The 16,527-nt window shown below is 40.8% G+C and overlaps 1 protein-coding gene across 1 annotated transcript; it reads left to right on the top strand.

Annotated features, from left to right (window-relative positions):
• The first annotated feature begins 6,811 nt into the window (after positions 1-6,811).
• HUS1 (HUS1 checkpoint clamp component) lies at positions 6,812-16,241 on the top strand. Its single transcript, XM_075062607.1, has 8 exons — positions 6,812-6,955; positions 8,231-8,358; positions 9,449-9,625; positions 11,462-11,569; positions 12,570-12,644; positions 14,692-14,791; positions 15,148-15,273; positions 15,924-16,241. Exons 1-8 carry the CDS (start codon positions 6,904-6,906, stop codon positions 16,004-16,006), a joined length of 849 nt encoding a protein of 282 aa, XP_074918708.1. The 5' UTR covers positions 6,812-6,903; the 3' UTR covers positions 16,007-16,241.
• Positions 16,242-16,527: the final 286 nt, after the last annotated feature.

The raw sequence follows: 16,527 nt of genomic DNA, 5'->3' as shown, positions 1-16,527 counted from the left end.
AAAAAAAAATGAAACTTTTAACCCACTTTTAGGTGTCCTGAGAACTCCAGTGTCCCTAGGCATGTGCCTACTGTGCCTAATTGGAAATCCAGACTTGGGGTTCTAATGGGATAGAAATATGCTGGATGGATTTTTCTTCAAATCTAAGTTACTAACCAGAGAAAACTTAGTGAGTTTTTTTTCCCTTAGAGATGGTCTCTTTGTGTTTCCTATCAAAGCTTTCCCTTTTGTTCCATGTGGCACTCTTCTTTGCTTATCCTCTGTTAACCCACAGTATTGGCTAGGGGCTCCTGAATATAGACAGTGATAAAACTCTCCAAGATCAATCTTCACCTACCCCTTAAACTCATGGGGGCAGTTTCTTAGCTAGTGTAAATTGTCCTAGATCCATTGACTTTGCATTAACAACTTATATCAGCTGAGGATCTGCTTGAGGGATGCTATTTTTTCCTGGTGCATCTCCAATCTCCTCTCTCATTTTCACGTAATTTCAATGGAAGTTAGGATCCTAAATGTTGAGGATCTGGGCCTGTATGTACCTGTTGGTGAGAAGAGATGCTTATGTATTATATTCCCCAAGCTTTTTACCAAGATAGTTGTCACTAAAATCCCATCAAGTCGCACAGTTATTTTATGATGTGTATGTACCCCTCTCCCTTTTCTCTCTTCAGCTTCTCTCTCTGCCCTTTAGTTTTTGATGTATTAATTGGTTTTGATGTATTAATTGGTTTAATAGGATAGCTGGCATTCATCTCTGAGACATGCCATTTTCTATCCTCATAGGATTCATCCAATATTAATAACAACAGCACTGTAACTTAGTTGCTAACTATCTGTGACACCAGACAGCAAGTTTAATAACAAGATCCAGGAGGTACCTGCACCAATCTTGTTATTTATTAATATCTTCCATATGCATTACTCCTGTATAATGTTTCCCAAAGTCTCTGATAGCTCCCAAAAATTCAGCCAATAGCTAAACTAGCACAATGTAGTTTTATGGTCAAGTTAGGTATTGCAAATTTGACTAGATGTGTGGCTTGCATTTTTCTCTATCTTTGAACAACCTGATTCTGTGGCTAGAAAACTTGTTTCCATACAAGGCTGGATTACCCAATAGGCAGACTAAGCACGTACTTAGGGCACCAGCAAAGCAGGGGACACTTAAAAAAAAAGGGGGGGGGGGAGGAGGAATTTGATATTTCAAAAAAAGCATCGACATAGTTATTGTGGGAAAATCAGAACTTTGTTAAACTTCCTTACACTTCACTACACACTCTTCCCCCATTTTTCTGTTCTCTTTTTATTACTTATCCCCATGTAAATCAGGGGCATCCTACTAAAATAGATTGAAATAATGTGAGGAAATCAGAGACTGTAACTGATCATCCTACTCTGGTGGTAAAACATACATGTCTTGCTGCATGTTAGAGCTGTTATTCAAACATTAGCTGAACGTGGTCTGCCTTTCCAGGGATCAAATGACACATTTGGATCATTGCAGAATGGAAATTTCTTGGGATTGTTGGAGCTTCTGGCTCAGTTTGACCCATTTTTAGCAGGCCATATCTCAAAATGTGGGAATGCTGGCAAAGGTAACTCATCATACTTATCCAAGACAATATGTGATGAACTCATTAGTCTAATGAGTGACACAGTTCATTCAGCTATTGTGGATGAAATAAGTACTGCTAGGTACTTCAGTTTATCTGTCGATTCTACACCTGATCTTTCACATATTGATCAATTGAGTATTGTACTAAGATATGTGTCTCTCACAGATGGAAAACCAGTTGAACGATTTATAACATTCCTCAATTTGAAAAGCCACACTGGTGAAGAAATGGCAAATCAAGTACTGCATTATCTGTGCCAAGTTTGCAAAACAGATTTCTCAAAGTGCAGAGGTCAATCTTATGACAACACTGCCAACATGTCAGGGCATTATCAAGGAATGCAGAAGAAGCTTTTAGAACAAAACAAATATGCCATATTCATACCATGTGCTGCACACACTCTCAATTTTGTTGGCCGCAATGCTGTTGATTGTTGTCGGGTGGCAGTCAGGTTTTTCTCAATAGTCCGGTTACTTTATATATTTTTCTCTGCCTCAACACACAAATGGACAATTCTTAAAACATATTTGGGCAATGATCGTGTGTTGAAATCTCTTTCTAATACTCACTGGGAGGCACATGCAGTGGCAACAAGTGCAATTCTGGAGTCCTACTCAAAGACTGTGGATGCATTAGAAAGTAAAGCTGAAGACCAATCACAAAAGGGAGAAACTATATAAGAGGCAGAAAACATTGCAAATAAGATGCAAGAACTAGAGTTTTTATTTATGTTGACCATGTGGAATGAAATTTGTACAACACTTTCACCACACAAGTCAAGCTCACCAAGAAAAAGAATTGGATTTGAAAACGTGCAGACCTCTGTCAATCATTAGTAGACCACTTACACATGTTGAGGAATGATTTCGAAAGATTTGAAGACATATCAAAAGATATCTTGCCTGATACTAAAAAAGAAGCCCAGTCCCACAAGCAAATCAGGAAAAAAAAACATTGCTATCATTTGCTTGTAACAGAAACAGCATTGAATCCTAGAGACAAATTTCACATATCTACTTACTGTGCTATAACTGATACACTCGAAGCTCATATGAAGAGGAGAGGTGAAGTGTACAAAGAAGTATCAAGCAGATTTTATTTTCTAAACGATAGGGACTTATCTGACAAACAATATTCACAAGGTTCCCAGAAGCTAGTTGACTCATACCCTGTTGACTTGAACATGAATCTCTGTGGAGAAGTACGGCAGTTCCACTGTTATATATGCACAAAATTTAATGAAAAAGGAAAAATGAAATTCAGTCACATTGAACTTATAAGAACGGCTGTACCAGGTCAGACCAAAGGTCCATCTAGCCCAGTATCTGTCTAGCAACAGTGGCCAATGCCAGGTGCCCCAGAGGGAGTGAACCTAACAGGCAATGACCAAGTGATCACTCTCCTGCCATCCATCTCCATCCTCTGACAAACAGAGGCTAGGGACACCATTCCTTACCCATCCTGGCTAATAGCCATTTATGGACTTAACCACCATGAATCTATCCAGTTCTCTTTTAAATGCTGTTATAGTCCTAGCCTTCAGAACCTTCTCAGGTAAGGAGTTCCACAAGTTGACTGTGCGCTGCGTGAAGAAGAACTTCCTTTTATTTGTTTCAAACCTGCTGCCTATTAATTTCATTTGGTGACCCCTAGTTCTTGTATTATGGGAATAAGTAAATAACTTTTCCTTATCCACTTTCTCCACATCACTCATGATTTTATATACCTCTATCATATCCCCCCTTAGTCTCCTCTTTTTTCCAAGCTGAAGAGTCCTAGCCTCTTTAATCTTTCCTCATATGGGACCCTCTCCAAACCCCCAATCATTTTAGTTGCCCTTCTCTGAACCTTTTCGAGTGCCAGTATATCTTTTTTGAGGTGAAGAGACCACATCTGTATCTTCATGACACAGTACTGAAAGACGGAATACAATGTGTATTTTCAAATGTAGAGATCGCACTACGTATTTTTCTAACGATGATTACTAACTGCTCCACAGATTGCTTTTTTTTCTAGCTGAAAAGAAAAACCCTCAGAGAACAACAATGTGTCAGGACAGACTTGATTCACTTTCCCTATTATGTATGGAAGCGGACATGCTTCGTCGAGTCAGCTTTGATGAACTTATCCAGAATTTTGAAATCAGAAAATCTAGAAAGAAGCTATTTTAATTTCAGCATACATGTAAGTTTTGTGTCATTTTGAAAAATAAAATGTTATTTTATGGTATAGTATTGTTTTTATTTTGAATTACATGGGGGGGCATCATAATTTTTTCAGTGCTTAGGGCCTCTAAAGGTCTTAATCCAGCCCTGCTTCCATGGCAAACAAAGAGCATCTGCAACGTTTTCCAGATCATTGTAGGGCCCATCCTGCAAAATGCAGAGCACTTTCTGCATGGTGCGTAAGCCTTCAGCTCATATTTACTTCAGTGAGAGTTGAGCAAACTGAACACATCATAGAACTGGCCCTATTGTGATTCAGTTATTGATCCCTGCAGTTTTGCAGCTCTTAGACCGGAGAAGTATTTACTTCTAGCTTGTTTTACTAAAAATAGCTATGGGGTTGTGAATAATACAGTTGACATAAAAGCAAAACAAAATATTTATCATTTCTCTTAATTGTTTTCATTTTTCATAATTAACACACAGAAATACATTATCCAAATAGAACAGAACCTGAAAAAGAACTTAATTTAACATGCATGGAGCAATCATTAAAATATTAGTAGAATCATAAAAGTAATCATAAAAAAGAGACAATGGCCTTACAAGATAATTCTGCATAAAGATGCAAAATTCTTACAGCTTGTTTTTTAAAAAGAACAAAGAATGAGGAGAAAATCAAATCCAGTCAGAGGACTTGCATACAGCACAAGTTACAGGGTATGTGGAAAGTAGACTTGAAGCTCATTTTAGCACTTCATTAATCCTGATGAAGGTGCTGTGAGGCCCTGTACCCATATGCCAATTTAGAACAGCCCAATGACATTGGGGTTAGATGAAATCTTAGGCTTCGATGTTCCTGTCTCTCTGACTGACAGTTCCTTTTTAAGAGATGTGAGTTATCTTGTTTCTTCAGAGTACCCAGCTCTTTCATGGTCCCTCTGTCACTCATATGGGGAGAACACAACTCCGTCAGGAACATATATTGCAGTTTTTATATTACCCCCATTTCAGTGGTATCACTCACTGTCTTTTATGGTAATGCAGTAGGGGGAGATATGGAGTGTACCCCCAGAAGAGGGATTTGGTGGCAGTTAAGCTGATCCCTGGCTGCTGCTGAGGGGGCTACTTGGGATGTGATTAGTGCTACATAAGAGCAAACTCCAGAGAGGCCTCAGGGTTGGAGCCTGGATTTGGCCCGAGATGCTTTGTTTTATAACAGAGTTTGTCTCAGTATGTTCTAACAAGTTTTTGCCCAAATAATTTAAACATAGGCATGCAACTCACTGTCATTTCTGGTGTCTGTAAGAGTGGGCATTAAAGCCTCATGGCCCTGCCTCCTCTCTGATATATGATAATTTGCACATGAAGTGCATTGATTAAATTATGCTACTCACAGATCCTGCCACTGGAAAAGTCACACAGTTGTCATTGTTGATGTTTTATCATGTAAAAATCCACTGCTTTTATTGGGAGATCAGACTGACACCAACATGCCTTGCCATTCCAATGAGTATTTGCCCCATTAGACTATTCCCTCCTAGTTGCTGGGAGGATGTGCAGTGGAACATGTACTCTACTTACAAACACCTCTAGCTCGCCCCTCAGCTGCTCTCAGGTGGAAGATAGACTTATTCTGTTCACTGCACCCACTGTTGCTTTCCATGAGAGGAGCTTCTACCCTTCCTCCTCTCAACTGCACAGAGTAAAGGATTTCTCCTCTTTCTTTCCTTTCTGCTATATGGCATCCTCTTCACACTCTGAACCACCTGCCCAGATAGTTATGGGGAGGGAGAGGGTACAGGACCCCTAGTAAGCAAATTGGGATAAGGACTGTCTTATTGTTCTGTGTTTGTACAGCACCTTGCACAATGAGATCCTGGTCCATGACTAGGATTTCTAGGTAGATCCTATGAATACAAATAATACATAAAAACAGCATTTTCAACAGCAGCAAGCTTGGATCCTGTGGCTTTAAGCACTATTTCCATATAGGGTTCCCCTTGTACCAAGAGACAGAGCAACTTAAACTCTTCTGTATTATAATACTGGGTTTTTATTAGTATGCATACTATGTTTGTCATCAGACTGTAAGCAACTGTGAGCTCACCAGCCCCATCTAGTGTTCACATTAAATCATTTTGCTTCCCTGCCGAACTTTAGTTCAGAGGTTCTCAAACTGGGGGTCAGGACCTCTCAGGGGGTCATGTGGTTATTACAGTGGGGGGTTGCGAGTTGTCAGCCTCCACCCCAAATCTCACTTTGCATCCAGCATTTATAATGGGCTTAAATATATAAAAAAGTGTTTGCTTTTAATTGGGGGGGGGAGGTGTCACACTCACAGGCTTGCTATGTGAAAGGGTCACCAGTAAAAAAGTTTGAGAACTACTGCTTTAGTTCCTAAAAAATACTCATTTCATCTCCCCTCCCCGCCTTTTCACTTTCTTTTTCCTAACCTTTCTTTAGGCCTGATTCCCCACATGGCAACACTAGTTTTACACCAGTCTAACTCCTTGATTTCGATCAGTGTAACATTGGTGTAACAGAGTGGAAAATCAAGCACAGGTCTAGTCTCCATTTTTTTATCTGTTACCAGATTTCACTTTTTATTTTATTGTTTTATGCTTATTTCCCTTCTTTCATATTTTGAGCCATTTCTAACAGTATGGTTTTTTTTTGTTCAACTCCTACCTTTTTTACGTGGGTAGTTTTTGTTCTGTTAATATTTGATACTAACTTTTCCCTATTTCCTTTAGCTGTCCATTGTTTTTTTTAAAAGGAAAGCAGTAACATCATCACCACCTTTATACAGCAGCAGGCACAGTAGGGGAGTGCATTGTGTGCGTGATCTGCTCTTTCTGAACCACCCCCTCTCCTGCTGGCACTGCTTTTACACCAGCTCAGCGCCATTGACCCCCAGTGGAGTAACTCCGGACTCACACCCGAATCAGGCCCTTTGTTACACTCTCACCGGGTTAGGCGCACGCTGACGCTGTACGAGGCACCGGAGATGAGAGGGGAGGAGAAGGGGAAGCGGAACTGGGTTGCCCGGGGCCGGGCTTCCCGGAGAGGTTGAACTGGGGCGGGTTTATTTTGCTTCCACATTCAAGGCGGCTTCCGCCATGCGGTTTCGGGCCAAGATCGTGGACGTCGCCTGCCTGAACCACTTCACCCGTGAGCTGGCTGGGCTGCGCGGTGCCCCGGGGAGCGGGTCTGCAGCAGCGGGGGTGGGAGGGACCCTGTCTGTGGGGGAAGGGGCAGAGTGAGCTGTGGCGGGGGCTGGGCGATGGAGTGGGAGGGAGATTACAAACGCTCATGCCCGCTGAGTTAAAATCTCGGTCATATGTGCCCCCAGATCCTCTAGTCTCTCCCTGTACCGCGGGGAGCGATGCACCCCCATAGAGTGACATGCGTGAGGAGGGGAACCCGGGGCTGCTTTACAAGCACAAGACCTACGAGCCTCATCTTCCTGGCTGCTGCTGGCCAGGCCATAGAGTGTTTTATATCAAAAACAACTAAACTGGCTGGTTTAAAGACAGATTTCAACGCCTGTATACAGGGCAGTATAACACCTGGCCCTTGCATAGCACATTGTATCCCAAAAGCCCTTACTAAGAAAGGTGGGGCTGTCTTAATTTTACAAATGGGGAAACAGAGGCACAGAGCCCTGCAGCAACTTGCCAGAACAGCTCAGTCGTAGATCTGAGAATATTTGTCCATGTGAGATATTTCCAGGGCATGTTGTACTGCAACATGTAGGCACAATTATACATAGATAAAATAAGAATTAAAAGAAAAAACCAAACCATTAGTCTGTGGCTTGTTCCTATGTTCCAACGATTTTTCTCTGTAACCTTCCACGTTTGTTTGTGTGTTTGTTTACTATTTGTGGTAATGGTAGCACCTATGAACTCTAAACAAGTGGGCCTCTTACAGAGCAGTATATGGACAAAAAATAAAGAAGATAGCTCCTACCACAGGTTTCTCACAGTTTAGATGTCAGACAGGATAGGAGATAGGTGACAAGACAAAAAATAATTGTGTGCAGAGTAGTTGTAGCTTTTTAGTCCCAGGATATTAGAGAGACAAGGTGGGAGAGGTGGTATCTTTTATTGGACTGACTTCTGTGGGTGAGAGAGACAAACTTTTGAACGACTGAGCTCTTGTGTGGCTTGAAAGATTGTTTTGCTCACCAACAGAAGTTGGTCCAACAAAAGATACTACCTTACTCACCTTGTCTCGCCAAACAAAAGAATGATGGGTGCGGAGATAAACCAAAACAACAGAATTTAACAAAATATCAAAGTTTTGGGTTCCCACTTTCCATTGATTTATTTATTTTAATAATGTTCTTTCCAACTGAACTGCAAACAACAACCTTGCAAGCAAAGTTTTTTTGTCCTGTGCTAGAAGTTTTAGGAAGTCATTTATTGAAACTTTATCCCATAGGTGTGATCAATACAATTGCCAAACTAGCCAAGACATGCACTCTACGCCTTACAGTGGACAAACTTTACTTCATCCTTACTGATAAAGTGGCAAATGGAGGGGTCAGCATGTGGTGTGAGTTAAATCAGGTATGTGCCAGAGAAATAGGCTGATACTGCATAATTAACTGTGTATGAAACATCTCAATGTCTTTAAAACTAAGGTGGCTGTTCTAAAGGTTTAAGAGGGACTTCAGTGGTATATAGACTTTTGCAGGAATGTATTTCACCAGCAGTCAAAAAAGCTAACTGTGTGAGGAACCATTAGGAAAGGGATAGATAATAAGACAGAAAATATCATAATACCACCATATGAGTCCATTGTATGCCCACGTCTTGAATACTGCTTGCAGTTCTGGTTGCCCCAACTCAAAAAAGAACTATTAGAATTGGAAAAGGTACAGAGAAGGGCAACAGAAATGATTAGGAGTGTGGAACAGCTTCTATATGAGGAAAGATTAAATAGACCGAGCCTGTTAAACGTACACAATGTGCAAGCAACCTGTGAAACTCATTGCCATGGGATGTTGTGAAGGCCTAAATCATAACTGGGTTCAAAACCGAATTTGATGAGTTCATGGAGGATACGTTTGTCAATTGCTGTTAGCCAAGATGATCAGGTACACAGCCCCTGGGTGGCTCTAATCCTCTGACTGCCAGATGGTGGGACTGGACGATAAGGGATGAATCAGTAGATAAATTGCCCTGTTCTGTTTATTCTCACTGAAGCATCTGTAACTTGGCATTAGTCTGACCCACTGTGGTCCTCTTTATGTTCTTAATTTCCCCATAGAGAATGTGTCTTCATATGGCTGAACTTTTCTGTTTCTAGGGTGACTTTCACATATATTTTGGCTCAGATTTTGTGTGCAGTGGCACAATTGATAAGAATGTTTTAACCTCTCTGTTTATTAATGGGAGGTGACATGTAAAAGACTGAAGTTAGTAGGTTAAGCACTGAATTTGCATGGGGTCCACACAGCTGGAACTTTATGCTTGCGGAGTCTGTTTTGTAACATACAGAACACACAGAGCAGAGGGAAGTTTCAACCTGTAGACAGTCAGTTCTGAATATATGGTGCAATACTTTAATTCTGCTTACCGTGACTTGCTGTATTTTAAATTAAAACAGTTTTTCCTGTCATTCCTCCCCTCTGTTTTTCTGTTGTTTTTTTTAAAGGGGAACTTCTTTGATGAATTCCAGATGGAAGGAGTAGCAGCAGAACACAATGAAATTTATTTGGAGCTGACACCAGAAAACCTATCAAGAGCTTTAAAAACAGCCCAGAATGCCAAGACGGTGAAAATCAAATTGACTAACAAGCACTGCCCCTGTCTCACAGTAGCTGTGGAATTGGTAAGAGCAAAAATGCTTTTTAAGTGCCTTTGGGAACAATGTAGTAAATATTGTGCCGTTCCCTAAATCTAATAGCTGATTTTAAATTCATATATCTCCTTTCCTGGAATAGTCTGAAAAACTGCTAGGAAAAGAATCTAATTTAACTATATTGATTGGGGCATGCCTTCTTTTATGCTTGGAAAGCACCTAGTATAATGTGGGTGATACTGGCCAGGAAGGGAAAGGGAGAATAAAATTTCATTAAATTAAATGTTTGAAATGAAATATTCACAGGTTGAGAGGGAAGGTACTGTACATCTGGGGTCAGGCTTGGGTTATGGGGGGTTACAGATATCGTTTGCAAGGATGAAAAGATACATACATATCACATAACCGGCATAGACCCAGATTGGGGGTGCAAGGGTTTTTAAAGTGTCAGTGAATAAGTGGGCTCGGGTTTGCCACCCATGGAATGAATAAGGAGTCCAAGTCAGTATCGGTGGAGCGGATAGGTACGTGGGTGGAGTGTGTCCCTTGGTCCCACAGGGAAGGAAGTGGGTTATTTCCCTGGTCGGTTATCTCAATTACTCATTGTGGTATTGGCAGTGTCCGGTGATGTGTTCAGTATAAATGTCTCTGAACCACCTGATGGTGTCAGACACGATGAGCTGTCTCATGAGCCGGGCGTAGCATTGACCGACCCCACATGCTCTCAGAACCGGCTCATTGTGGGAGTCCTATGAGCCCAGGGCTCCCACGATCAGGGCGTGTACCTGGACTTCGTAGCCCTGGGCTCTCAGGGTCTCAGCCAGCGAGGCATACTTCGACTCCTTCCGTGCTCGGGCCTCGTGGAAGGCAGGTGACCGGTTTTCGAACGGCACCGTGACGTCTACCAAGAGGACTTCTTCTTTTCTGCGTCTGTCACGATGATGTTGGGTCGCAGTTGGCTGTCTGTCCCGGGATGGCAGAGTGGACGGTGATCTTCCCCAGGGACGGTGGGATGGCTTTCACTAGTCGGTTCCGGATGGCGTTGTGGCGGTGCAGCCAGGCTCCAGAGTTCTGCTTGCATCCACACAGGACATGCAGCAGGGTCTCGTTCACGTAGCCGCACTTCCTGCAGCGCTTGTCCGGCTGCCGTGGCAGATGGCTCCGTTGAGGGGAATGCAGTTGAGTCGGGCCCTGTGGATGAACCGCCAGTTGGCAAACCTGGTGAAGCTTCCCCCGGGGAGGAAGTGGTTTCTGGCATCCCACTTGCTGGACGCCACCTTGCCCTGGGCTTCCGTTTGAGGTTCTCGGTGTAGCGGTAGCGGATGGCGTCTTTCAGGGACCTTTCTAGTATGGCTCTGGCGGTCGAGATGACGATGGTGTGGCCCGGGGTCTTTACACATGGCACCAGTATTCTCAGCTCCCGGCGTTCCTCGCACGACTTACAGAATGAGTTACAACAAGGCAATGGCAAATGCTTCCATTTTTCTTTCCATCCCCTGGGCCAGGTTTTACCCTGATATATATCTCTTGCATTCCCGTTGAAATCAGTAGGTTACATGAGGCAAAAGGGCAAAACTGTGGCTTTTTTAGTTTTGTTTTCTTTTAATTTAGATCTGCCCCATTGAAGATTTTAATATTACATTATATTGCTGTAACGCCTAAGTTGTTTTACAAACATTAATTTAGCCTTGCAAAATCCCTTTTAGGAAGGGAAGTATAATTATGCCCATTTTCTGGCACAGAAAGCTTAAGTGTTTTGTCCAGGGCATGTCACAAATACCTGGCAGGGCCAGGATTAGAAACCTGGTCTCCCTGACTGTAAATCCTGCTCCTTAACCACAAGAACTTTTATTTTTCTCTCTCAAGCCCTCATTATCGAGCAGTAGTCGCATTGTGACACATGACATTCCAGTGGGAGTTATTCCCAGAAGACTGTGGAATGATTTCCGAGAGCCCAGTGTACCAGATTTTGATGTAAGCAACCTTTTTTTAAAGTCACTATTGAATGCACAGGATGGGGGTGAAACACTATAAACTGCGTATGTTGTTATATATATATTTTAAAGTTTAATATTCCTCCCCACACACTTGAAAAGGTAGCCCAATTATTGTCACTATGAGGTGTGTAGATCCCAGATACCATTATAGATGTTTGTTTTTCTGAATACAAGAGACCACATAACTTTCGGCAGCGCTATCATCAGATTATTTGCATTTTTTACTCTTCAGTAAGCAGCCCAGGTATATTATTTTGTATGACTGTATTCTTATAAGTTACAGATCCTTTTGTCATGAGCTCTACAGCTATGTAAGAAAAAGACCTCTGCTCTAAAGAGAATACATTTTGTATGTAGTTTTTGCACACCATGTCTACTACACTAGATGTACAAAACCTTTCATAAACAAGATGAAACTAATGGGGTTTTGAATTCATGTGGCTTGGAAATAACTGGGATGAATTGTGTTCTGTTTCACCAATGTAACTCCACTGAATAATTAAGTTACTCTTGAGTTTACTAGGTGCAGAATATTTTCCCCTTCAGCTCTGCATGTTTCTTGTTATAACAAAGCCCTCCCCTCCTGAGTTCATAGGAATGCTTGTCACTGAGGAACAGAAACTCTGATGCATATTTTGAAAAGTTGTTTGGGCAAGACCTTCTGCTGTTGACACATAACACAGATAAGGAACATAAGGGGAAAAGAGTATATAATAATTGTTCCTTCTCAAGTGTTGTGAACTGCTGGGAGGGCAGCATGCTGGTCTGAATGAACCAATGATGTGATCTGGTAAGGGAAGTGTTCTGTTCCTTGGTAGTTCAATGATTTATTTCAATTCTGTTGTGCAGTTCTTGCTGAATATGGATTTGATAAATAGAGAAGTATCTCATCCCGTCCCATCTATTTCACTTCATGAAGTATTATATCACAGTGCTGTGTATTTTATTTTTAAATGCAGTTGATGTGATTTTTGTAGGTCAGTATTTACTTGCCAGTGCTGAAGACCATGAAGAGTGTTGTGGAAAGAATGAAAAATCTCAGCAATTGCATTGTAAGTTAAAATATCTCTCACAATGCCTTGAAAAAGGGACCAATTGCATCCCTTACGTAGAATATTTCCTTCTCACTTTGCGTAGTGATCCCTTGTTAGATCTTGCAAGCTAAGCTTGCTTGGGCCAGGTTAGTACTTCTGTGGGAAACCTCCAAAGAACATCCAAGTGCTGCAGAAAGTGATGGGATTCAGTGTTGTTGTTATTTTATAGGGCCTAAAAGTACACTGTGCACATCATGGTAAGTGGTACTTTTCCTTCTGAATCAGTACTGAACCGTTGCTTCAGTGTGATGTTCGAGAGAAATGTGATGCCACAGATAACTGTCTTTCATCTGAGATGTAAAATTGAGTTCCTACTTGGATTGTAAGAGTAAACGGGTTAATGCTGTTTTATTGATCAAAAAACAACCTGAGCCCCTCATCCTGCAAATCCTGATGCATATGCTTAAACGTATGAATGTATGTAGTCTCATTGATTTCAATGGGAATATTCACTGGCACAAAACTAAACATATGTCTGTGTTTCCAGAATTGGGGGCCTAGGATTTACCTTTTGACCTAAGTTCTCTTAGTAACATTTCAGCTATAAATGGTAATCTTCGTTTCTTAACCGAAATGGTTGGTTAGCATCGCTGAGCGCTGTTAAAGGTCTGTCACATTCCATACTAGGAATAGCAGCTTATCAGTGTTGGATGAAATGATCCTTGCATGTCCATTACTTTCCACTCAGGAATGTTGTGTGCCTTAAGTATTGGTTGTTTTTAAAGTGCTTTGAAATCCTTGGAGGGAAAGTGCTCTAGAATTGCATAATATTAGAAACAGTACTGTTAGGAGAGTTTGTGTTACAGAAAATTTTTAGTTTTATGGGATAACAAGAATTATTTTGATTACAGTGGTAGGAACTCATCACTTCAGTCATTCAGATGATATCTAGGCACAAAACTCATCGTTGCTGAAAATTTTCTCATGTAGTCTTTCACTTTCAAAAGGATAAATGTATCTAGAATTATCCTCTTTACAACTCTCTTTCAGGGTTATCTTGTTTTGTCTGTAAAAGTGTGATCAGCATTGTGAGAAGGATCCAGACAATTACATAGATTTTTCAGAAGCTCTGTAAAGTTACAGTCATCTATCGCCTTTTATCCCAAAGGGTCTCACGTTATATTGAAAACTCTGGTCCTGATAATACCCACATTAGAGTAAATGGCAACACTCCATCTGCTTAAATGGTGACAAATCGGTGTGTGCATGGGATAGGGATCATTTCATTAGCTACTGACTTGCAGCCACCTTTCCCTTTCATTTTTCTAAGGTGGTATCTAGGAGCCAAACACAACAGCTGTGACCTCGAAAAATATTGGAGAGTGAATGAATTTCTCTGCTACTACACAATGCCAGCTCCTCCCACCCCACCTCACTTTTCTTTCTCTTCTCTCTAATCCCCATCAAATGTTAGTCAGACTAAAACTTAAAAAGTTAAAACTTAAAAAGTTAGCTAGACTAAACTTTTCAAAAGCACTTAAATTCCATTTTTGAAAATGGGATTTAGGAACTTAGATTATGCCTCACTGAAAGTCTATTGGATTTCAGCTCTTCAGTGCCTAAGTCACTTTTGAAAATTAGATTTAAGCTTCTAAATCATGTAGGCACTTTTTGAAAAGTTTACCCCTTGTATTTGATAAGAATATAATCAGGTTTGAGCTATGGCTAAACACCCCTGCTAAGGAGTTCAGTTTTACATTATTTATCTCCTGCTGCATTGTCCCTTTGGAGCATGACTGTTGCAGAGAGTGAGACACTGTGAAATAGCTGCAAGGTTTTAGACCTTGGCTTGCCAACTAGGGGCTTGAACTCATTTCAGAAGTAAGGACAGAGTTTGTGGAGAGTGTAGTATATTTGAGCTGAGGGGTGAAAACATTATCAGTGTGATGTGCTCATATTGGTCTTGGTGCTTTTGAGGTAGGCTGATGCAAACTGTGTGAGTTGCACGTTTAAATTTAATTATTTTCAGAGTGAAAATGTGATTGACAAATGACTTGTATTGTAGGTGCTTGAAGCAAATTTAAACGGAGAAATGAACTTGAAAATAGAAACAGATTTAGTGTCTGTTACGACCCATTTTAAAGGTCTTGGAAATCCTCCGTGGGGTAAGTCTCCCGCTTTGCCTCATCCAGATATCTGTTTTATCTTTCTTATTTGGTACTGTTAAATATAATGCTACGGGCTGATCTTGTTAATAATTCAGAATGTTTTAACTATTATATAGTCAACAAATTTTAAATTCAAATAAAATAGATGTTGGCTTTTTTTTAACAGTTTTAGTTTTTGAAGCATTTGAGTTTTAATAAAGTAGTGAAAAGATTGCACTTAATTTTGTAAGAGAAAAGGGATTTAAAATGATAACCTATTTACATATAAACTAGTACATACTAACTAGAGCTGATATTCATCTAGTGGGTGTACTTTTTGATACAAAGTCTTTTTTATATCATTTTAATATCAGAGGATGGTTCACAAAATTCTACTCAAGACAGAGATCCGGAAAGCATGGCTGAGGCACGCATAGACATTCGGAAGCTCCTGCAGCTACTTGCTGGGCAACAAGTAAATCCCACGAAAGCCTTGTGCAGTAAGTTCAATGGCTCTGACTTCATGAGAAATTTATTCAGACTGCCATTTTCAGCTTTTAGATGGCCAGCTGGAGACATCTTAGAAGCGCCTAATTTTCAGAAAGTGCTGAGAGCCCAGTTTCTGCAATATCAGACCCTTTTAAAGTGTCTGAAATTGGCATCCAAAATCACTAGTCATTTCTGAAAATTTAGTCACGTAAATTTGAGCTGTCAAAGTTATGCAGCTGCTGTGTCATTGAAAAGTCCAACCCTGCTCTATGGCAAAATTCTCAAATCTCTAGAAAATAACCTAGGTATCCTGGCTACCCTTTCTTTTCTCAAATGGTTTCCCAGTGTGTTCAAGGCTGTTTTTCTAAATCTATTTAAGTGTATGAGGTATGCTATCAATGTACACAGTCACTGCTCTTGTATGTTGAGACCTAAATGTGTATTGCAGCCACAGGCAGATAAAAAAGGGGTGTAGGATTTTGTATCACATTCAAAAAGTTTAGACCCTGCTCAGAGGAAGATCCTGGATCACTGCTGCATTATGCTGAAGTGGGCTTTTCCTCTAAAGATGATAGAGCTTCTGCCTCTCCTATATAGAAGTTGCACTGTGTTACGTATTTGCGCCAGCCTTCCAATTGCCTTTATGATGTCTCTTTTACAGATATTGTGAGCAAAAGGATTGTTCACTTCATTTTGCTTCATGAGGAGGTTTCTCTTCAGTACTTCATTCCAGCACTTGCATGAATACTCTTCTACAGCTCAGCAGTTCTGCCATATGAGGCCTTGCCTACAAAGAGTGAAACAAGCATAAAGAGTGGGGATTTTGTGCATTGATGGGCTCTTGATCTATAATATTTAAAAAAGTTGTTATATATTTTATATTATATATATTTATAGAATTATTGTAAGAACTTGATTCCCAAGGATATTATATTTTTGTGTTGATTATATATTGGATTAAAGTGAAAATATATGGAAAGCTGGCCCCTCTAGTGTCATGGGCAGGGAAATTGTAGAAGCTCCTACACAGTGCTGTTCACTGCTCTCAGTAACTGAGCAAGTAGGTGAGCAAAGATGCTGTAACATGAATGTCTCTTCAGCATGTTATAGGTGGGCATAAACACAAGTTCAGCTCAAAGCACTTGGGGTTTCTTTAGATGAGGCAGCAACGTGGGCATATCAAAGAGAGCTTCTTGGGGGTCCAAGGTAAAGATTCTGAAATTAACTCCCCGGGGAATGAAGGGCCATCGCAAGCCGCACCGCCT

The sequence above is a fragment of the Chelonoidis abingdonii genome, chromosome 2 (assembly GCF_003597395.2).
Source record: "Chelonoidis abingdonii isolate Lonesome George chromosome 2, CheloAbing_2.0, whole genome shotgun sequence".
In the NCBI taxonomy this organism is placed as follows: Eukaryota; Metazoa; Chordata; order Testudines; family Testudinidae; genus Chelonoidis; species Chelonoidis abingdonii.
This window is presented reverse-complemented; position numbering and strand designations above follow the sequence as displayed.

Coding starts and splice junctions, on each gene's coding strand:
- HUS1 (XM_075062607.1), top strand. CDS start 6,904: ATGCGGTTTCGGGCCAAGATCGTGGACGTCGCCTGCCTGAACCACTTC. Junction 6,956..8,230: donor CTGCCTGAACCACTTCACCC/GTGAGCTGGCTG, acceptor TTTATCCCATAG/GTGTGATCAATACAATTGCC. Junction 15,274..15,923: donor TCCCACGAAAGCCTTGTGCA/GTAAGTTCAATG, acceptor TCTCTTTTACAG/ATATTGTGAGCAAAAGGATT.